The sequence below is a fragment of the Muntiacus reevesi genome, chromosome 1, assembly GCF_963930625.1.
Source record: "Muntiacus reevesi chromosome 1, mMunRee1.1, whole genome shotgun sequence".
Lineage (NCBI taxonomy): Eukaryota > Metazoa > Chordata > Mammalia > Artiodactyla > Cervidae > Muntiacus > Muntiacus reevesi.
The window spans coordinates 174,032,718-174,055,921 of NC_089249.1; the positions used below are offsets into that span (position 1 = coordinate 174,032,718).

Here is a 23,204-nt window from a genome sequence, read left to right on the forward strand (position 1 = left end):
TTCCACAGGGCCATATTGGAAGCAGAGTGTTGGGTTATGAGGATATTTTTGCAATCCTGGGGAGAGATGCATGCATGCTCGGTCACTCAGTCATGTCTGACTCTCTGCAATGCCATGGACTGTAGCCCACCAGGCTCCTCTGTCCATGGGATTCTCCAGGCAAGAATACTGGAGTGGATAGCCATTTGCTCTTTCAGGGGATCTTCTCAACCCAGAGATCAAAACAGGGTCTCTTACGTCTTCTGCATTATTAGGTGGATTCTTTACCACTGAGATGGTAGTGGCCTAAACTCAGCTGGTGGCAGGCCGAATGGAAAAAGACGACTGAGAGAGATTTAAGAGGTTGAGTTGAGAGAATCTGCAGACTGAGTTTCCCATTCCTGAGACAGTCTTTCCCCATCATCTCTTGGTCAGCTGGAGTACCCTCGTTCCATTTGGCCTTCAGCCTTCTCTACCCCCACCCCATCAGCCCTCGCCAAGAACACCCCTGAGCTGGCTGCACCTGGTTGTCAAGGCTCTGCCCCGCCTGGGGCCGTATCAGCACCTCTGACACAGCTAACCGCATCTTCCACTGGGATACGTTCTTCCCGTGGCTTCCGGAAGCCACGTGTCCATTCCTTCACCACCCACACTGCTGCTCTCGGTCTCCTCTGCTGCTCTCTCGCCCATGCGTCTTCTCATGTTGGGATGGCCTTGGATTCGGTCCTCATTCCTCCTCTCTGTTCGCTCTCCCTCCCTGGTGATCTCATTCAATTTCCTGGCTTCAGACACCATCCAGAGGCCACCAACCTTCTAAAGTCTGTCTCCAGGTTGGTCAGACTTCCCTCCCAACCTCCAGGTTTGAATATCCAATTGCTTACTTGATCATCTCCTCGTGGCTGGCTCTATCTTACACTTAAGGTATTGAAAACAGAACACCTGAGTCTCCCCCAGCCCCAGGCCTCCTCTCCCCCAAGCTTCCCCTTACCCCTCGATGGCACACCTATCCTTCCAGCATCTCAGGCTAAAAGCCTTGAGTCATCTTTGACTCCTCTTCTCACGCATCCCACATCCTACATACAATCTGTTAAGAAATCCTGCTGGCTCTACCTTCACAAGATATCCAGAATCCATAATTTATTTTCCTTTTTGGCTGTGCCACACAACTTGTGGGATCTCAGTTGCCCCACCAGGGACTGAACCTAGACCCTGACCGTGAGAGCCTGGAATCCTAGCCACTAGGCCACCAGGCATTCCCTGTTTTCAGACCACCACCCTCGTCCACGCCATTATCCCTCAGGTGGACTGTGGCCACAACCTCCTAACTCACCTCTCCACCTCTGCTCCTCCTTAAGTAGATTCTCAGCATGGAGACCACAAGGAGCCTCACGGAATGTTAGTCAGGCCATAGCACTCCAGTGGCCAAAGTCACTGCACTGTCCTAGGGGACCCCACGGTCTGTCCCCACCTCCAGCTCTCTCAGCCCCGATGCTGTCCCACGGGTTCTCTCCACCTTCAGCCTCACTGGTTCCCCTGTTGTTCCCCACGAGGGTCAGGCTCACTCCACTCTTGGAGTCATGGACTTTGGCTTGTCTACTGGGCTATTCTTTGCCTGGACACCTGCTTAGCTGATTGCCTCACCTCGCTCAAGTCTACTCAAAACCATCCATTCTAATACCCTCTTTAAAACATGCTGCCTCCTACCCTGGTTCCTCTCCCAGTCCTTATCACTTTATTGGCCCATTTATTATTGGCCCATTAGCATAGATAATCATTGTTTAATGCTTGTCTCCCCCATTAGAATGTAAGCTCCATGAGGGCGGCAATATTTTCCCCCCAGTCTAGTCACTCATTAGGTATCCTAAGCACCTAGTGTGACTCTGGCAAATGGCTGGTGCTCAATAAATGTCTGTTGAATAAATAGAAGTATGTTTTTATTTAAAAAAAGAAAAAAGCACTTGGAAGGCATGTCTTATGAACCTTGATATCTAAAACCTTCTTTTGCCAGAAAAATGTGAGCTATCTTGGCTGAATATAGAATTCTAGCATCTAAACATTTTGTTTAAAAATCTATAGATGGCAGCCTGGTGCTCTGTGATGAACTAGAGGGGTGGGATGGTGGTGTGGTGGGAGGGAGGCTGCAGAGGGAGGGAATATATAAATATATATAGTTTTATATATATGTAAACTATATATATATATGTAGTTTATATATATATATAGATATGACTCGTTTTGAGTTGTTGTATGACAGAAACCAACACAACACTGTAAAGCAATTATCCTTCAATTAAAAAATTAAAAAATCTGTAGATGGGGAGTTCTCTGGTGGTCCAGTAGTTAGGATCTGGTGCTTTCACTGCCATGACCTGGGTTCAATCCCTGGTTGGAGAACTTGGATCCCACAAGCCACATGGCATGGTCAAAAAAAAAAAAAATCTGTAGATGATATTTAATTGTCCTATGATAATACTGCAGAGAACTCAGAGTCTAGCCTGATTTTTACTCCTTTAGGAATAACCTGTTTTCTACTTGGATGCTTTGCTAGGTTTTTCTGTGCCTTTTTAGAATGTTTTTGCTAGACTGTATATAGGTATGTGTCTCTCATCATTGATTTGTAGAGAACATCCATTCAAGTCCTATACTTTGAGACTTTTCAGCACAGTTGTTTTCTTCTATTACGTCTTTGATGATTATTTCTGATCCATTTGTTGTAGATTCTTCAAAAACATCACTTATCTGTGAGTTGGCTCTCTGCCCTTTATGACTATCACTTTGTCTTTTAGTTTCTTGACTTTTATTTTCTTTTGCAATTAAGATCTTTTAACATTAGTCCTTTGTAGTGAACATTGTGGTTGACTTCCCAACACTCCAGACAGTTAGATTAATTCAATCATGATCATTCTATTCTCGTTACCATTTAATGGTTTGGGGAAGGGCAGGTTTAAGCCAACTGGGGTCAATAAAACACCGAGAAGGACTTCCTCAGAGTTTCTAGAGAAAAGCGGCTAGATCTGAACAGGAAGCTGGTTGGAACAGTTGCTGGAAGCCATTTAGGGACCAAGAAAAGGACCATTTTGAGGGCAAGGCTGACTTACCGAGCTTGGAAGGCATATGGTTCTTTGAGGATGTCACTGAGACTCAGAAATAACCAATCGCGAAGCCTGTGCTTCTTGTTATGAGAGATTCAAGGGGGGCTGGAACCAAGTCAGGCAGGGGCTGCCTGGCAGAGGCTGTGACTTTGAGAAGGAGCTGTCTGGGGATACTGGAGCCATGGAGATGAACGTGTTGCTATAGCAGCTACTCAGGATGGAAGAAGAGGATGGGAAACACCTTGGCTTTTTTCCTCCCTCCACCTCCGATTTCCCAGGGTGTCTCCCCTGGCTGAACCCAGCCAGAAGCCAGCTATACGGGACTGTGTGTTAGCTCGAAGGCACTAACCACAGTGCCCACAACCTGTCAGGATGCAGAGTAGAACAGAGAGACAGCAGGGACTGGATCTGGGTCACACAGACAGATAGCACAGCACCCTCACTTGCATCCTTGATTTGATTCTCTTTATGAATCAGTTCTGCCTTCTACTTCCCTTAATGTAATCTCAGCTTTCTTTAAAAATAAAGAAAGCTGAGCACCGAAGAATTGATGCTTTTGAACTGTGGTGTTGGAGAAGACTCTTGAGAGTCCCTTGGACTGCAAGGAGATCAAACCAGTCAATCCCAAAGAATATCAGTCCTGAATATTCATTGCAGGGATTGATGCTGAAGCTGAAACTCCAATACTTTGGCCACCTGATGTGAAGAACTGACTCACTGGAAAAGACCCTGATGCTGGGAAAGATTGAAGGCGGGAGAAGGGGACGACAGAGGATGAGATGGTTGGATGGCATCACCGACTCGATGGACATGAGTATGCGCAACCTCCGGGAGTTGGTGATGGACAGGGAGGCCTGGCGTGCTGCAGTCCATGGGATCACAAAGAGTCAGACATGACTGAGCGACTGAACTGAACTGAATGTTATCTAATCTGCCATTGCGTTCTTTCTTTCTTGGTATAAATTTATCTCCTCCATCTTCCTTTTCATGCCATTCTGTTGACTTCTCATCTTAACTTGTTTGGTTTTATGGATTTAAAGGCTGTATCATCTTGCATTCCATACAGGACGGCACACAGACATACAATTTCTCAGATTTTCCTCTGGATCTTTTGAGGAGAGGTACAGATTTCCTCTCTATTCTCATGATGCTATCTCATTTTTTTCCTGCTCCCCCATGGATCCATTTATTTTTCTCTGTATTCATTTCTGATTAAGGTGAGACCCAGACACGCGGTCTGTGGACACGCAGGGGAAGTCCATGGTCCTTTTCTCCGTGGAGGGTCCTAGTCTGTACACTCTCCTGGCCACCTGGGCTCCACCAGGAGGCCTCTTCCTCCCACCCTCCCCCCAGCAGAGTCAGCAGGTGGCCGTGCAAGCTGGGTTCCCCAGTTTCCACCTCTGCACTTTTCACTGCATCTCCCACAATGCACTGCACCACCACCAGCAGCCACGGCTGCTTGGCGGACTTGAACGTTTGCCTGCAATGTCCACCTGATCGCCTGAAAGCAGATGCAGCAGAGGTGCGTTGGCCCTTCCTGACTCAGACATGAGGTCTTCCTATTGGTGCATGAATTTGCTTTCTCCCCCTCTTCCCCTTCCTTCCATCCTCCCCTCCTCTTGTGTATCTCTTCACAGATACTTTAACATGAAGACAGGAGCAGCTGCTCTTTGAAACTGATAATCATATCACCATTATCATCTCCAGTCCCCTCCCTACCCCAAATTTGTTTTTTCCCTAATCCATGATGGTCACAAGGCCAGGCTTAAGTGGGCTTTAGAGAAGGAGAGAGACAGAGAGTGAACACAGGGGCTGGGCTGCAAAGGAGAGCCAGGCAGGCATGCAGTCTCCCAGTCTTGCACCCCATGGTGGGCTCTTGACATGCTGGTATTTCTGGCTTACACGAGCCACCAACAACATGCATTTCCCCGGAGCACAACAGCCCCTGAACCCCACTGGCCCCTTTTCCGCATTGGGAGGAAATGCGCCGTTAAAGAGAGCAGTTCACACTGGACCTCTGTACATCTAGCCTGTTTGTCTTTTGAGGTATTCTAGGCAGGGACAGGGGAGCCTGGTGGACTGTCGTCTATGGGGTCGCACAGGGTTGGACACGACTGAAGCGACTTAGCAGCTTAGCAGCAGGCAGTTCCTGCATCTTCAGAGCTTCCTCAGGTCAACCTGGAGCCTCCAGCTGCCCTCCCATCAGCCCTCTCACTTCTCAGCAAAACAGTCAATGGCTCCCAGTGACTGCATGCAACCTGGACTTCCCCACCCCCATCCTCTGAAGAGCTACCCTCCTCCAGACCCCTCCTCCCAGGGTCACGGACTGTGACAAAGTCTTATTCCCTGTCTCTGGGAATTCATTTCCTGTCTCTCCTCTGTTCCACCTCTCTGGGGCTCCAGGCCCTCCCCACCCCCTGACCAGCCCCCACCCCCCACTCCCGTGCTCCGTCATGTTTGCCAAGCAGCTGGCCGCCTTCATTATTTCTACGCCAACACGGTTTAAAAATCTCCGCTGCCTCCTTACTGTCTGCCGAGACGCGGCCGCGGCATCACTCTGACAACGCTGATGTCATTAGGGTCCGCGCACGCTCTCTCCGGCTAATGAGGCGGCAGAAAGAAAATTAAGAGGGGGAAATCACACGGGCACATTGCCTTCTGTGTGGATAGAGAAATAAAACAAGAGCCAGGGAAACAGAGGCGCGCTGTTGCTGAGAGCTCACCCCTCCTGACACGTGGGGGACCGCGTGAGTACACACAGCTGTGTGAAGGCAGGTAGGGGAGCCCTGGGTTTTGACTACTGCTACCCCCAGATTCCCCTCACAGAAAACCCTGGGAAAACGGAGTGTGAAGTCCCCTTGCCGAATTCTGTAATTAGGTAAAAAAGAAAACACAAAAACTTCAGGTCCATGTTGGCAGCGTGGTCAATGACCAGAAGGAGAGGCAAGACGTGAGATTTGCAGATGTTTCTAGAACCCCAGTCATTCTCGACCTTCACCTCCATTTCCCCTTGTTCCAGCTACCTCCATCCCTCACCTGGTGTGCAAGACAGTCTGTGGTTTCCAGCAGCCCTCTACGCCAGCATCTTCTCTACCCCTGAGCAGAGAAGTCACCCTTCACCCCCACCGACCCCTGGTTCTCATTGGATTATGTCACTTCCCTGGTGGCTTAGCTGGTAAAGAATCTGCCTGCAATGCAGGAGACCCGGTTTGATCCCTGGGTTGGGAGGATCCACTGGAGAAGGGGATGGCAACCCACTCCAGTATTATTGCCTGGAAAATTCCACGAACAGAGGAGCCTGACTGGCTAGTCCATGGGATTGCCAAGAGTCAGACACAACTGAGTGACAAACACTTTCACTTTCTTGATGGCCTAAGATGATGTAATAGACTCCCACTGTTCTTAAGACAAAGGCTCCAACTCTGAAGGAGGGCTCTGCCTAGTGTCCCAGCTCAGCTGGTTCCCTTTTGCTGGTTCCTCTCCAGTTACTGCGTTACCCTCCCCTCCTCGCCCCACATATGTTGCTGTGTTCCTCCTGCCCCAGGACCTTTGTACCTGCTGTTCCTTCTGCCTGGAATGATTTCCCCTCCCCTCTCCATATAGCTGTGTCTTCAGCCTTCAGATCTGGGATTGCACTATAAGAGCTCGAAGGAGCCTTGGACCTCCGCCCAGCCAGGTTTTGCCCCTGCTCACCGCCCCCCGCCCCCCCCATGTTTGGCACTTTCAAGGTGTGCAGGGCCTTCACACCACAGCAACTTCATAGTGGTGTATGTGGTTGTCTGAGTTACGGCCATCTCACCCAGGTGACTGGCAGCTCTGTGTGTCAATTAAACACTAACTCCAGCCTGGAGCACAGCTGCTCCTAGAAATGTTTGTTGAACAAGGCTTTAAGGATGCCTGTGGGGGAAGCTTTCATCACTGGTGTTTAGGCATGTCTCCAACTCGTGGGCAGGCCTGTGTGTGTGCTCAGTCACTGTAGTCGTGTCCGACTCTTTGCAACCCTATGGACTGTGGCCTGCCAGGCTGCTCTGTCCATGGGATTCCCCAGGCAGGGATACTGAAGCAGGTTGCCATTTCCTCCTCCAGGGGATCTTCCAAACCCCAGTCTCCTGCACCGGCAGGCAGATTCTTTACTGCGGAGCCACTGGGAAGCCTCATGTGCTGTGCTTAGTCGCTCAGTCATGTCCAGCTCTTTGTGACCCCAAGGACTATAGCCTGCCAGGTTCCTCTGTCCTTGGGAGTCTCCAGGCAAGAATACTGGAGTGGGTTGCCATGCTCCCTTCCAGGGGATCTTCCCAACCCAGGGATGGAACCCAGGTCTCCCGCATTGCAGGTGGATTCTTTACCATCTGAGCCACCAGGGAAGCCCCTGCACACTGGAGTGGGTAGCCTATCCCTTCTCCAGCGGATCTTCCCGACCCAAGAATCGAAACTGGGTCTCCTGCATTGCAGGCGCATTCTTTACCAGCTGAGAGCTACCAGGGAAGCCTGGGAGGCCCTCCAAGTGGGAATTATTCATGACTGCCCAAGTGAGGGGCAGAAGGCCAGCAGAAGGTGAGCAAAGTCCTTATTCTAGACCAAGCATCCAACCTGCAAATTCAACTGGTCGCAACCAGTCCAGACCCACCCTCGCGTGCGTTTCTCCGCCCTCCTGCCGGCGGCTCTCCTCCAGGCGGGAACCCTTCCGTCCCAACTTCCAGGATTCAAACCTGGCTGCAGCCTAACACCGCGCCTGCACCAAGCCCCGACCTGACTCTGGCGTTAACTAGCGGTCAGCCGGGCAGAAAGGCCTGGCCTTGTCAACACGCCAGCGTCCCCAGCCGTGACACCGCTTTGATGTCGGCGGCCGCGCACTGCGCGCGGCTCCGACGGCTGCTCTGAGTCCGCCCGCCGCGGTGCTGGCGCCTTTGTCTGGGCGTGGGGGGGAACTGTGATTTATGTCATGAGCTCGCTGTGAAACCTTTTGCCTCAGTAATTCTGAGCTCCGTGGGTGTCTCTTTACATCTATTTACAGCGCGGCGGCTGCCCACGGCCGGCGTGCTCTGTGACATTCCCCGGTGCTTCTGTGTACGCCTCGCCATGGCGCTGAGTCCTGCCTGCCGAGCGTCTTTGTGGCTCGTTTCAGCGTGTTTGCTGCGCGCTCCACGGGGCTGCTGAGCGAGTCGGGCCTGCCCTTTGATGTCCCGCGGGGTGATTAGACCCCTTCCCCGGTGGAGCACGCGCAGGGGGCCTGGGTGGAGGAAGAAGCTCCTGCCAGATTTCCAGAGTGTTCGCTTTGGTTGTAGGGGGGTGGGGGGGTGAGGGGCGGCGAGGCCAGAGTCTCACATTGGCTCGGAGGATGCCCAGGGCGGTGGTGAATGCGCTCTTGTCCACAACCTGTTCCTAGCGCTGGTGCCAGGGGGCGGGGCTGTGGACCCCCTTAGCACCCATGCGGGGATGCCCTCTGGAGGTGTGGGGATCTTCAGAATAAAGAGGTGGGATGCCCATTTCCAAAGATTCAGTGCAGGCCCTGGGGCGGTGAAGTTGCTGGAATACTCTTCTCTCATTCAACCAACTCTGAGGGAAGGTCTGCAGGTCGCCAGCACGGGCCCTGTTTAGGGCAGGCCATACTGCTATCCTGTGAAAGTCATCTGGAGATTACGATTTCTCAGAGAAACTCGGATTCCTTCCACAGTGGTGTGGACTTGCTGGGATATGCATTATCATTTCCAGGAGCCAAGTGCCTCTCCTGGCCCCTGGCTCTGCACTGCAACTAGCCAGTCCCAGATGCAAACCTCACCCAGCCTGCACCCCACTGACCCGGCTCCATTCCTGAGTGGCTGACAAAGGATTCCCCGAGGGGATCCCAGGACACGGCCCCTGGAGGCCCGGAGGGGAGGCACTGGGTCTTGCCCTGCATCTCTGGATCAAACCGGGGCAATTCCTCCAGCCCTGGAAACAGAGTTCACAGGCTGCAAGCCCTGTCCCCAGAATGGTGCCTGGGGTGCTACACCTCAGACAGACACCTGGATGGAGATCACTCAAATCGAAGGACCTCCAGGCCAACAAAGGGTATGACTAGTCACCACCAACATATATTGACTTTTTCCTCTTTAAAAGAATTTGCCCCAGGTGGTTTTCACTATGGTTCATCATGGAAAGTCTTCCTTCTTTCTTGTTTTGTTTCTTATTCATTCTTTTTTTAAAAAAATAATTTTACGCATTTTTGACTGTGCGGGGTCTTCACGCAGCATGGGCTTTGCTCTAGGTGTGGTCAGCGGGAGTCACTCTCTAGTTGCATTGCGTGGGGTTCTCATTGCAGAGGCCTCTTGTTGTGGAGCACAGGACCTGGGGCACACAGGCTTCAATAGTTGCAGCACGTGGGCTGCTCAATAGTTGTGGCTCCTGGGCTCCAGAGCACAGCTTCAGTAGTTGCAGCACACAGGCTGAGTTGCTCCTCAGTATGTGGGATCTTCCTGGATCAGGGATCGAACCCGTTTCTTCTGTATTGGCAGCAGATTCTTTACCACCAAGCTACCAGGGAAGCCCTCTTATTCATTCTTTGTGCAGTTTCACAACAAAAGGGCTGAAAGATGCATCTTGGTTCATGGTGTGAACTGGAGGGGTGGGAGATTTTATTTGTTTCCGTTTTACCAGCTGATGGACTAAGCCTGCTAATACTGGGAAATGTCAAAATGTAAATTATGAATATATTATACAAGTCTGTAAAATAAATGTTATAGACTATAAAAATGCTGGCATTTCTTCCCTTTCAAGAGCCCAGGAAATTGAAATCACTAGTAGAGCATTAGTAGAGTGTCTCAAGAGAATTACTTGAAGACAGTGCAAGAGCTGGCATAAGAAATTGTCATACTGTTTGTCAAATAAGGGAATGCCCAGGGACTTTGTCAAATAAGGGAATGCCCAGGGACTTGTCTGGGTGGATTTTCCATGTCTCACCTATGTTTTGAAAGACAAGAACTGTGTTCTGTATGCAGCCACAATGCAAAGTTGGCATCTGAGAACTGTGTGAATCTCACTATTTCAGATCACCTAGCAGACTATCCTTTTTGAATAACAGTTTTTAAGCTATTTGTGTAAGACCTATCAAGTCAAAATATGTCTCTCACATATGATTTGCAAGACTGGGATAAATTTTAAATTAAGCATAGCCAATTTTACATCTAATGGAATAAAAAGAAAGAAAAGAAAGTGAAGTCACTTAGTCATGTCCGACTCTTTGCGCCCCTGTGGACTGTAGCCTACTAGGCTCCTCAGTCCATGGGATTCTCTAGGCAGGAATACTGGAATGGGTTGCCATTTCCTTCTTCAGGGGATCTTCCCAAACCAGGGATCAAACCCGGGTCTCCCACACTGCAGGCAGACGCTTTACCCTCTGAGCCATCAGGGAAGCCCATCTAATAGAATGGCCTCCCTTCAATGAAGTCTTTGGGGAGGACAACCTCCTAACCAGGATTTTGAGAACTTTTCTTTTGGAAACATTTTGTCTCTGATTATTTTCTCTGATGATAAATCTTTTTTTCCTTCAAAATTTATTTTAGATTTTATTTTTTATTTTTTCTGTGTCTGTCAGCATGCAGGATCTTAGTTCTCCCACCAGATATCAAATCCCTGCTCCCTGCAGTGGAGGCATGGAGTTTTAACTACAGGACGATCAGGGAAGTCCATCTGATAAGAAATCTTTATTCTTCATCTGTCTCATTTCAGTGTAGATCTGACATGTGGAAAGGCGAGGAGCTGCTCAGAGTCAAGTCTGTAAAGCAGAGTTGAGATCCCTGCACCACCTTGACCCTGGACGGGACACTTCACTTGACCAACACCCAGCTGGGGAATGTTAGGAGTCTGAAGTGTTTCACAGGAGTGTGGTGAGGTAATCCCATTAATCAGGTGGATGACCACATAGGGTATTTAATTTCAAGTCAGATACCAGATATGAGAAGGGGCTGATTTCCTTGTTCACCAATTACACCCACAGATATCTTGGCCAAAATACTTTGAGCCGTCACAGCATCATAGAACTAAGTCCCTGGCACTCCCAGGGGACACTTTGGCAAGGTCACACTCGAGTATGCTTGTTGACACCCAACCTTTTGATCTCCTAGGAACTCTAGAAAAGGCTTCCCAGCCCTCGCTCCTCAACGTGTGGTCCCAAGACTTCACTGAGAACTTGCTAGAAACCCAGACTCCGCCACCCGTCTCCTGCAGATTCAGAATCTGCACCTGGACCCGTGTCCAGGGGGTTCCCCGGCCCCGGAAAGTCTGAGAAGCGCGGCATGGCATCGGGCTGCAGGCCGAGTCGTCGCGGCCTGTCCTGGGGGCCCTCTTACCTTGGGGAAGGCGTCGGGCCACACGGTGGGGGAGCCGTGGTTGAGCAGCTCCTGCACCGTGAGCTGCGGCTCGGCCTCGGGCGCGCAGGCGGCCGTCTGCAGCACGCGGGCCAGCGGCGACGCGCCCCCGTAGTCCAGCGCGTGCGCGTCGGCGCCGTGCCGCAGCAGCAGGCGCGCCAGGCTGGGGCGCGCGTGGCCGCAGGCCTTGTGCAGCGGGCTGCGCTCGTCCTCATCGCGCGCGTCTGCCGCCGCGCCGCGCCTTAGCAGCAGCGCGCACAGGCGCAGGCAGCGCGCGTGCTCATCGGGCCGCCGGGCTGCGCCGCACGCCGCGCTCAGGGCCGTCTCGCCACGGCCGTTCCTCGCGTCCACGCGCGCCCCGTGGTGCAGGTAGAGGCGCGCGTGCTCGTCCAGGCAGCGCTGCGCCGCCACGTGCAGGGGTGTGTCCCGGCCGGCGCCGCCCTCGAGTTGCACTGAGGCACCGTGCTCCAGCAGCGCCTGGGCGCACCTGCGGGAGGTCAAGGTCGGTCACTGGGATGGGGCGGTGAGCCGGCATCCGCGCCCTGCCTGCCCCAGCCCCGCACGCCCTGCCTACCGCTTCTGGGGCTTTGGACCCATTGCCTTTCTCCCCTGGGAAGTTGGTCCTCAAATGCCAAGGGCGGGAATCCAGATCTCCACTGTGCCCAGGCTATACAGGAGTTCACACTGGGCCTCAAAAGAAATGCAACGACGGCAAAGCTGGGGATGGGGCTGGTGGAGGCTACAAGGCTCACCAGTTACTAAATGGTGGAAACAGCTAGGAAATTTTTCCTCACATGCAGTGTTAAGACTTTGTAATTGGTGACTACTGAGAGAGGTGGGTTCGATCTGTGTCAGGAAGATACCCTGGAGAAGGGCATGGTAACATACTTCAGCATTTTTGCCTGGAGAATTCCCATGGACAGAGGAGACTGGAGAGCTAGTCTATGGGGTCGCAAAGAGTCGGACATGACCGCCCGGCTAAGCCCAGCACACACCTTCCAAAGTAGCACCGTATGTGTGCGTGTTAAGTCACTTCAGTCATGGTTCACTCTTTGCGACCTCATGGACTGTAGCCTGCCAGCCTCCTCTGTCCATGGGATTCTCCAGGCAACAATACTGAAGTGGGTTGTCATTCACTGCTTCAGGGGATCTTCCCAACCCAGGGATCCAACCCAGGTCTCCCGCATTGCAGGCAGATTCTTTTACCGTCTGAGTCGCCAGGATAAAGGCAATATGGTTCAAATGCTGGAAAGACAGATTACCTGGGCTGTTTGTCACAGGTGGCAGTTGAGGGCCTGGAAGTCACGGTTGTAAGGAGGGCCCCTTAAACTGTTGGGCTGTTTATCAGCCGACATATACCTCTGCTTTTGGTAATGGTGTGAGGCAAGGCTTGCCCTACTCCCAGGGAGGACATCTATCGGTCCCTCAGGACACGGCGGGGACTGGCACTGGGGTGTCCTCAGACAGGACTGGAATCGTGGGCAAAACATGCAACTGTGCCTAGCTGTAGGACCATAATTGTTTCAACTGAAGTCTCCCTGAGCGGAATGTGGATTTTGGAGGTAGCTAAGTCCCACTGTGCTGTCCGGGGCTTCCTCGGCTCCCAGGGGAGGCCAGTCTCCCCCTGAGGTGGGTGTCTCCTGCCGCCTCCAGGTCCCTCAGGCCGGTGCCAAGGCTGTGCTCTCCCAGGAGGCCAGTGTCCTTAGAGCTTCTTACACACCTGGGAGGACTTGGAGCATCTCCACCTAAGCCCAGGGGGCAGCTGCTGACAGGCCCGCTGGACCAGGGCCCTGGACACTGGTGGGGAGCTAACCGAATCTGGCCCAGCCTGAGAGCAGACAGTCTCACAGACCTCCCGAGCCCCTCCTCCATCTGCTGGCCCTTGGCGTGCATAGGCACTGACAGGACAGCAGCCCCACGTCAACCCCTCCTCTTGGGCTGCCTCCTGGGATGCTTCTGCCCTTGTGTTTGCTCCACCTTTGGAGTCTGATGGGCCCACATGCTGACTGCAGAGGGTGAGACCCTGGTCCCTGTAGCCCACCCTCCTGTTGGCGCCCTCCTCATCTCTGCTCTGTTGAGACTTGGCCAATTGGCCCCTGGCCCCCTCAGCCCTTCCTGGCTTCACTCCTTCCCTGGGCAGCTCTCTTTCTCTCTTCTCGGCATCCTCGGTTGATTTGGGTGGAGGAGACGTGGCCATCCCCTGCATCAGCTGGCCACATTAAGGGCAGCCATTCACCACCCACCCTCTCTTCCCCACTTGGCCCCTGGAGGAAACCCCCGTCATGGAGATTGGCCTCTGTGCTTCACTGGTCCTCAGCGCCCTTTGGTCCACAATTCCTGGGACTGAAGGCCATCTCCTCATTCCTTGCCCGTTAGTGATTGTTCCACACATTGATCACTATCCCCAAGAAACCCTATTTCTTTATTTAAAAAAGATGATTTAGGTTGCTCCAGGTCTTAGCTGCGACACGAGGGATCTTCAGTCTTCACTGTAGCATGCAGGATTGTTAGTTGTGGGCATGTGAACTCTTAGTTGCAGCATGTGGAGTCTAGTTGCCTGACTAGGGATCGAACCTGGGCCCCTGCATGGGGAGTGTGAAATCCTAGTCACTGCACCCCCAGGGAAGTCCCAAGAGGTCTTGTTTCTACTCCCAGCCTTCTCAGCAGTCTACCCCTACTTACTCAGCGCGTGCAATTCTCCCAGCGTCAGCCGACCTTCCTGCTGTGTGCCGCTGAGGCGGCCTTGACATCTGGCAGAGTCTTTCTCCATGACTGTCCTCCACTACTTCCATGTGTCTAAGAAGGGACTCCCTCTCCATCCTGTGGCCTGATGTGGTCCTTTCCTGCTTCCTTCGGGGTCTTGCTCTGTACATTACTCACCCTTTGTTTTTTCCCAGTTCCCCGAGGTCCATCTCCACCTCTTTCAGCTGGTCACTCAGCCCTGTCGATTCCATCTCTTCAATAATCACTTGAACTGCTTCCTCCCTCCAGCCCTGTTGTCACGGTCCTTTGTGGAAGCCCCAAATCATTTCTTGCCCGAAGTGGATAATCTGCTAATTTTTCTCCTGTACCAATCTTAACGAGCTCCATGCTACCCAGAAAAAGCCTTTCCAGTGTGAATCATAAAGACATGAGCTGGCTGAAAACCCAGAGGATCTTCCTGCTTGCTGGAGAAATCCCGGGCTCCCTCCTCTGGGACACAGGACAGCTCGTGAACCGGCTTCTGTGGCCTCACCAGTTTCATTTCCCGATGCTTCATCCTGTGCTTGGCTCCTACCTGAACAGGTGTGGTTCTTAGGATGCATCCTGTCTTCCCTTCCTCTTCCTCTTGGTCATGCCTCTGTGTTGTCATGTTCCTCATAACTAAGTTGCCGTCCACGGGTACAGCCTTTGTCACACCAGTGTTTCAAGTGTTCTCTGGCATGTCTCTCTTAAATGGTTGGCTCCTTGGGTATAGAAATGGACGCATATTTATTTCGGCTTCTTGGCACCTAGGGCAGGGCTGGCCCACTACTGGTATTCCCTAAAAGCATGTTGAACAAATGCATTTCCTTGATGAACGTCTCTCAGTTTTCCTTTGCGTGGCTGCTGTTTATCCTGGTATTTACCTGACTGGGACTCTGCACCGGATCCTGTGAGGGTTTCCAGGCTGGAAGCCGGTGGCGTTAAATCTGTTTACATTTCTACCCAGGGACCTGCAATATTTTAAACCCTCTCTCCATATTTCTCTATCCTCCACATCAGCAGTATCTTGAGAAGTGGTCTGTCTTGGGTGAAAGATCTTTACAAACAAGTACGATTTGATGTGAAACATCCTTTGGGACAATAAGCAGCTAAGAGAGGATGCAAATTTGACAATCAGAGTGCTTCAGTTTGCTTCCTCCGTGCCTCTCTGGGAGGAATTTTGAACAGTGCAGCAGGAGGTTAGAAATCAAAGGTTCCGTCTCATTTTGCCACTGAGCCTGTGTGCGCTCACAAACAATTACCAAACATTTTCTCCTTCTCTCTCTTTTTTTTTTTTAAAGCAGCCCAGCCTCTCTGAAGAAGTCCACCGGGAAATACGAGTGGGTCTCTTTTCCATGTCCGCTGCCTAACAGGCTGATGGCCAGGTTGCTCTTTGCAACAAAGATAGCTTTCAGCAGAATGAGGACAGTGGCCAGCCTCTGGAGGACCGAGGATGCCCTTTTCATTTTTAATGAAGAGCTTCTAATTGGCTAAACCTTGGCACTTCCTTAGAGCAGGTCGTGATGTAAGCTGCAGACCACAGGCACGAGAGAAAACAACACAACGAATTGACTGGGGCACATCTCGGCTGGCACGCACTGGGCAGTCATTAAAAATGAAGGCGTGGGAGCCTGTTTAATGACATGGAAAGCTGTCTGCAGTGGTCATGTGTAAAGACCGGGTTTGAAACAGCATCGAACACTCCTATTAAAAAAAAGAGTAGATATGTACATGCATCGGAAGAGAGCCTGGAAACATACAAGCCAACGTGTTCACCTCTGGATGGTGGGGTGAAGGGTGCTTTTATTTCCTTTTTGCTTGCCAGTATTTTCAAATTCACTTTCCAAAGTGAATCAGAGTTGCAGTCTGACAGCAGAACAACAGCAGAGGTTATTAATAACAGAACCATCCCCCGCCAGCCACAGCAGCAGCTCATGGATTCTAAGAATGTCAGCTCAGCGCTCCAGGTTTCCAGAATGCTCTGATTTTCCGTTGATCTGTCCAGGTGTAAGCAGAGATCTTGGGAAGGCTGTTGGGCAGCCCCCCTGAGAAGGTGAGAGGAGAGGAGAGCGTGGGGCTGGGTGGAGGGTCCTTAGTGACAAGCAGAGCACTGCAGCAGTCTCGGGAACCTGAAAGACCTGACCTTGCGTCTGTCAGGGTCCCAGTCGAGGAAGAAACGGCCCAGCAGGAAAGCGTCTCCCAAGCCTCTGCAGGACTGTGTGGGAAACCCTGCTTTGGCTGAGCTCTTTCCTGCCAAGCGAGGTTTTCTCGAGCAGATGTCCTGCTGTCCTGGGAGACGCAATACGGAAGGCCTGGAGACAGTATGGGCTTCCCTGGTGGCAGACAGCGTGAGACCGTCACTGTCAGGAGCCAAGGGTACATTCTCATCTGGCCATGTCAAGACGACTTGTCTCTGTCTTATGAGATGAAGGAGACACTGTTGTCTGAACGGCCTCTGATACGAAGCAACTTGGGCAAACACTCCCCCAGCCCCCCACCATCCCTCCTCCCCGTCTTTGATAATGATCATGGTGACAAGCTGTTACGGGACCCAAGGTTGACAGTACACAGCAAAAGTGGCTTGAGCCAAAAGGCTGGAGTTAATAGAGATGAACCCATCAAGGGCGGCTGAATTAATGTCATTTTGACTTATTTGTAAGGAGAGAAGTAGGACTCCCAGCCCTCGTCTGGCACACAGCTCCGAGCCACCTCCAGCATCTTTCCACAGCACCGCTTCCCCGCTCACCGGGCAGATGCAAATGGTGCCAAACGCCTCGGCCCGGCTTCCTCAGCGCTCGCCTCTTCCTACCCGCTCACACACCTGCCAAACTGCCCTGCACCCCACGAGACAGAGCCTGCTCCAGGCTTTCCTTCTCCAGCTCCCCTCCTCCCCACCCCTCCCGTGGCACAAAACCCTCAAAAGTAGTATTTCATAGTCTCTGGTTCTGAGCTGGGATGTCAGTGCATTCCCCAGCACGTGGTCTTCTAATTTATTTTTAGAAGAATGTTATCTTTAGGCTTTGCGACAAGTCTGCACTGTAGGTGGAATTTGTAGGTGGGGAAACTGAGGCTCAGAAGAAGACCAGTGACTCAGATAGGGCCATCCAGCCAGGTGGTGGCAGAGCAGAGGCCCCGGCTGCTGTGTCTGGCTTAGTTCTCTGTCATCCCGCCCTGCTGCTCCTCCCATAGGTACTGTTTGCTGAGCACCTTCTGTGAGTCAGGCAAGGCACTAGGCGTTTCCCAGAAGCTCTCTCTAAACCTTTCATTCATTGGTTCATTCAGTAAGTTGAGAGCATCCTCCATGCTCTGTACACCAGGTCAAGGCAGGGGGAAGGGTCTCCTCTCTGAGCGCTCCATGGGGCTCCTGGACACACCTTCAGACAGGATGCTAAGGCACAGAAGGCTGAGGACATCGCCTGGCTGGTGGGCCTCATGCTAGCGGACAGGGAACTGGAACCTGCTTCTCACCCAGCCCTCTGGGCAAGTCTGCATCGGAGATTTCATTCTCTCTGGTTTTCAGTGAGGATGTGGTTTTTGAGGCTTGAAGCAGTGATCTCAAGGGTAGACACCCAGGAGAGAACAGTGACCCCACAGTCAAGTCAGAACCTCCTGATTGAGATGTGAACCCAGCTGGAGAAGAGAATGACTCAACAGTCGTCAGAGGATGATGGTACCCAAAGAGCAATGCAACAACAAGGATAAAGAGCTACCGAAACCAGGGTGAAATTCACAAAGGTCAGTTACATGTTTTTCCAGGGGAAACAGACCTTCCCTTCAAGCCCTCTGTCAGGTGGGTTCAGCATCTGTCTCCCGAGCAATAGCTTCACTTGCTGGAAATCCTTGGACCTCCTGACTGCCCTTCACTGTCCTCCAGTACTTGCTGCCCGAACCCCTCCTGGCCAGTGTGTTCGCTGAGAGTAATGGGTGTCATGAACCAGTCATGTCGAATCATCATTAAGCTACTGTTCCTCCTTGGAGTTGACGTGGAGGCAGATGGGCTGGAGACACGTCCCTGGGGAAGGATGGCTGGGGCCAAGTCTGGGTCCATCCGTGGGGGCAGCAGTGTGGCTGGATGCTGGGCAAGGCAGGACTGCAGGGCGGGGGGTTGGTGCACAGGGGACATGGGGGGAGACTTGGGGGACAACACAGCCATGCTTTCCAGTGAAGCCATCGCAGGGAGACTGCCTCTGTGCGTTGACTCCCCGGCTGGTTCCAGCTGAAGGATGGGGAAGCCGCTGCCCTGACTTTGATGGAGGAGCAGCTCCCACTTGGTTTCTCTGGACCTTCTACTGAGCCTCTCCTCTGGGGACCTGCCGCCCGCCCCTTTCTACTCTGTATTTTCTTCTCCCTCCCTTTCTTCCAGGATGCTCAGCTGTGAGACTATCAAGCATAGATATTCACAATTGAAATAGCTGATACGAACAGCCAAATCCTGAAGGGTAGGGGGAGATGGAGAGGGAAACTGCCCGGCCATGTCTATCCTTACGGTTTCCCTTGGAGCAATGGTTGTCATTTAATTTGCTTCTGAAGTGTTCAATGGTTGTGGCTGCTAATGATATTTTGGGCAAATTCCCCATGTCTACCCCCCCACCCCCCGCAAACTGCAAGTGAAATTCTGCATTTTGGTGGACTGAGGAATGACTGAAAGAACAAACTTTGAGAATTCAGTTCCACTGTTTCCCCTGCTTTCCATTGAAGGAGTATCTGGCTTTCTGGAAGCTTCACTAGTATCCCTTCCTCAACAAGAAATGGGCAACCTTCCTCTCCTGCCCTGGCCCCAGCATTGGATGAAGGGGGAAACCCAGAGTCATCAGCGTGAGGGGAGGAGAAGGAGGAGAGAAGTGAAATAAAAAATAAAAGACTCTCCTCTCTTTTTCGCATCAGGTGGCCAAAGCACTGGAGCTTCAGCTTCAGCATCAGTCCTTCCAGTGAATATTCAGGGTTGGTTTCCTTTAGGATTGACTGGTTTGATCTCCTTGCAGTCCAAGGGGCTCTCAAGGGTATTCTCCAGTGAGCTGACTCATTGGAAAAGACCCTGATGCTGGGCAAGATTGAAGGCCAAAGGAGAAGGGGGCGGCAGAGGATGAGATGGTTGGATGGCATCACTGACTCAGTGGACATGAGTTTGAACAAACTCTGGGAGATAGTGAAGGACAGGGAAGGCTGGAATGCTACAGTCCATGGGATCACAAAGAATCGGACACGGCTTAGTGAGTGAACAACAACAACTCTCGTTTTAGGTAGTGACATGAGCCCCAGCTCCCTCTGGAGAAGAGAATGACTGAACAGTCACCAAAAAGATCGGGGTGAGGTGGGGAACTTTGATTTGTATGAGAGGTTTTTTTTCTGATTTATTTTAATTGGAGGCTGATTCCTTTATCATATTGTGGTGTTTTTTTTTTTTTTTTTTTTTTTGCCATACATTGACATGAATCAGCCACAGGTGGACATGTGTCCCCCATCCTGACCCTCCCTCCCACCTCCCTCCCCATCCCACCCCTCAGGGTCATCCCAGTGCACCAGCCCTGAGCGCCCTGTCTCAGGCATCAAACCTGGGCTGGTGATCTGCTTCACATATGGTAATGTACATGTTTCAGTGCTGTTCTCCCACCCTTGCCTTTTCCCACAGAGTCCAAAAGTTTGTTCTTTACATCTGTGTCTCTTGTATGAGAGAAAAGTTTTATATACATGTTTTTATATATTTTTAAGTGAAGTAAAATTTGCATACAGAGAAATGCCCATGTACAGCTGTACAAATTTTGGCAGAGGATGTGTGTAATCAACATAGCACATTGACATATGCGCTGACATATGCATGTTGACATAAAGACATAGCATATTAAAAAAATTTTTTTTGGCCATATCACACAGCAGGTGGGATCTTAGTTCTCTGACTAGGGACTGAACCCGCATCCCCTGCACTGGAAGGCAGAATCTTAACCCCTGGACCATGGGGGATGTCCAAGATGTAGCATATTTTCATCTCTCCAAAAAGTTCCTTTGTGTTTGCTGCTGGTCAGTCACCACGGGCAGCCATGATTCTGATTTCTCCCCCATGTTTTGTCTTTTCTAGAATTTTCTACTTTTTTGTATCTGGCTTCTTTAGTGTAACATGTCTCTGACATTCATCCATATTGTTGCGTTCACAAGTAACTCATTCTATTTTATTTCTGAGTCACATGTAATTGCATAGCTATACCACTTTAAAAATTCATTCTCCTTTTGACACTGATGGGCATTTTCACTTTTTGGCTATTATGAATAAAGCTGCTATGAACATTTTAATGTAAGTTTTCATGTGGGCATATGTTCTTATTTCTTTTGGATAAATCTTTAGAAGTAGAATTGCTGGTAGGTATATATTTAACTTTAAAAGAAATGGTTAACCAGTTTTCCAAGGTGGTTACATCATTATATACTCCCAACAACAATGTATGAGAGTTCCAGTTGCTCCACATTCCTGCAAACATTTGGTGTTGTCTGTCTTTTTGCCTTAGCCATCCTAAAGAGTGTGACATAAAGAATATTTCCTCATGGTTTTATTTTGCTTTTCTCTGATGACTAGTGATGTTGAGGACCATTCATTTGTTTATTGGTCATCCGTATATCTTTCTTGAGGTGTCTGATCAAGGATTTTGCCCAGAGGGTAAAGATTGGATTTGGGCTGGATTACCTGTTTTAATTCCTAAGAGTGAGTTGTATGCATTCAAACAGAACTTGGCAAGCAACCAGAAAGGTGAGGAATCCGCCTGAGATTCTATAAGTGGCAAGGAAAGAGGATAAACCTATGACAGAACATGTTTGAAAGGTCGTGATTAGAGATGAGCAGAGCTACTTTCTGACAATTAGCGGTTTTTGAAAAAAAATTAGGTTAACAAGGGAGACGTTATCTTTCAACATCTATCTCTCTTATGACATTGGCTTTCTTTTTTTAACTCAATTTTTAAAAAATTGTCTGACTGTGCTGGCTCTTAGTTGCAGCACATAGGATATTTAGTTGCTGCATGTGAACCCTTAGTTGTGGCATGTGGGGTCTAGTTCCCTGACCAGGGATCAAACCTGGGCCCCTCTGCATTGTGAATGGGGAGTCTTAGCCACTAGATCACCAGGGAAGAGCCAACATTGGCTTTTGAACCTGGTTCTGATGGTTTCTACTTGGTAGTCTTTTACCAAGAGCCCATGTTTTTCCATCTTACTGATAAAACATAGGCTGTTGGTGAGCCTCAGCTTTCTAACTTGTAAACTGGGAATAACCATGCCTTGCGAGCCTGGGGGGAGGATCATAGCAAGTCAGACACTTGCACGTGCTCAGAATGTAAAGCTCCTGTACAAATATCCAGTTATCCAGTGGGGGCAGCCCCTCACTGACACCGTGTTCTTTAGTATTCCTCAAGATGCCTCACAGTCCTGTGGAACTGGATCATGTTTTCTCCTCTCCACGTGAATAATGAATCACTCACTCATCTGCAGTGTAGAAAGTGGACCGTTTTCTGGATTGTGCATCAGTGCCCATGAGCTGGTGCTCATGCAACGAAACCTCTTGTTATTAGGCAGAAGCTTTGGGGTTGGGGTGAGGACTCAGAATAATTGTTCCTGCTCAAATCCTGCCCAGAAAGTGCCTTTCTTGCCTCAGGGAAAGGCATACTTCCTTTTTCTCTGCCCAGATTTGATCCTGCCAGGTTTGAGTTAGAAAAAAATTGCCCAGTAGTTTTCTTCAATAATCTTTTCCTCCTAAGATAATTAGCTGCTTCCACAAGTCCAATTCTGGCTTAAAATGAACTTTTATTTAGTTGAATTGACACAGCTGGGACGGAGAAGTAAACGTGCATGCTTTTTGACTGACAGGCTCATGAAGGAAGCGAATTCGCCTCACTTTTGCATAAATCGAGACAGCTCTAGATGAGAAAAAGAATCAGGACTCTGCCAATTCTTCTCTCATTTTAATTATCTCAGAATTTTAAAACGGGTCAAGGAGTGGAATCTGGTAATAAATAGGGCGAGGCTGGCATGCAGGCTACTAACGTGAAGAGAGTAACTTTACTGGAACTTTTCTTTTTGGGAAAATCTCTTCAAAAGGTTCCTAGATTAAAGCTCTGATATTCCTTTTTGTGTGTTGAATTCTGAATTCTGAAGCTTGCGGGTTGGAAGGAAGCACAGATGATTTTTTTTTTTTAATCCCAGGAACTCAGAGACTCAAAGGTTTTAAAGTCCTGCACCCATGGAGAATTGCTGACTAAAAGGGGTTGGAACAGAACTGGGTCCCTAGGTGTGGAGACCATTGTCATCAAGAGTAAGAAAATGAAATGGCTCTGTATGTAGGTCAACGACCCCCTCTCTACTGAAAGGTAAAAAAATTAAGGATGACCTAAAATCTACTATGTATAAAAAGATTCTGGCAAAAGTCGCTCTTTCCTGTCAAAGTGATAATGTTTATACTACCCGAAGCCAGACCTCCTCGGAGTCTAACTTTAGGGGGACTCTTCAGAGCTGAAAAGCCGCAGTCTAAAGCTCAGTCCCTCTCTGACATCTGTTAACTTTCATCCTTCAAGGGAGTTGGCTATATTATTGTAGAGGTGTTCAGTGGGACCTGCCAGCATCTTCCATCAAATCATTGATATTGAAGGGATTCTGAGTCAGCTGTTGCATAGTTCTGCCTGAACTTATGCTATGTCCATCACTTATCTTAAACTTTTCCTCAATAACTTGGATTTAAATAAGTCAAGACTGTCAAATGAAATCACCAGGGAGAAAGACTCATGCAGAGAGACACATGGAGACAGAAGAGAAAATGAGAAGGAAAAGAGGAGGAAGAGAAAGACAAAAGAAGAGAGGTCTTTACAAAGCCCCATCTTAATACAAAGACATTTTTAAAGTCTTTATTAAGCAATGTGCTGGATTTGAATGATTTCTGAGAAACCAGCTGAAGTCAGGAAGTTAGTTCCTATCACACTGTGTAAGCTGAGTAGCTCTGCATATGCCTCAGCGCCTTATGACAACTGAATGTAAGCCTGTTGGCTTGTCTTGAGGGCTGCTGTTAGGGTCTGCAATACCCTTGTGTTCTGAG

The 23,204-nt window shown here is 50.2% G+C and overlaps 1 protein-coding gene across 2 annotated transcripts in view; it reads right to left on the reverse strand.

The window, feature by feature from the left end:
* ASB18 (ankyrin repeat and SOCS box containing 18) overlaps positions 1-23,204 on the reverse strand; it is a 71,975-nt gene that overhangs the window by 12,703 nt on the left and 36,068 nt on the right. For both annotated transcript variants that reach the window (XM_065917021.1, XM_065917022.1), the window contains one exon: positions 11,399-11,903. In XM_065917021.1, coding sequence (XP_065773093.1) covers positions 11,399-11,903 — 505 coding nt within the window. The remainder of the gene's footprint in view (positions 1-11,398; positions 11,904-23,204) is intronic.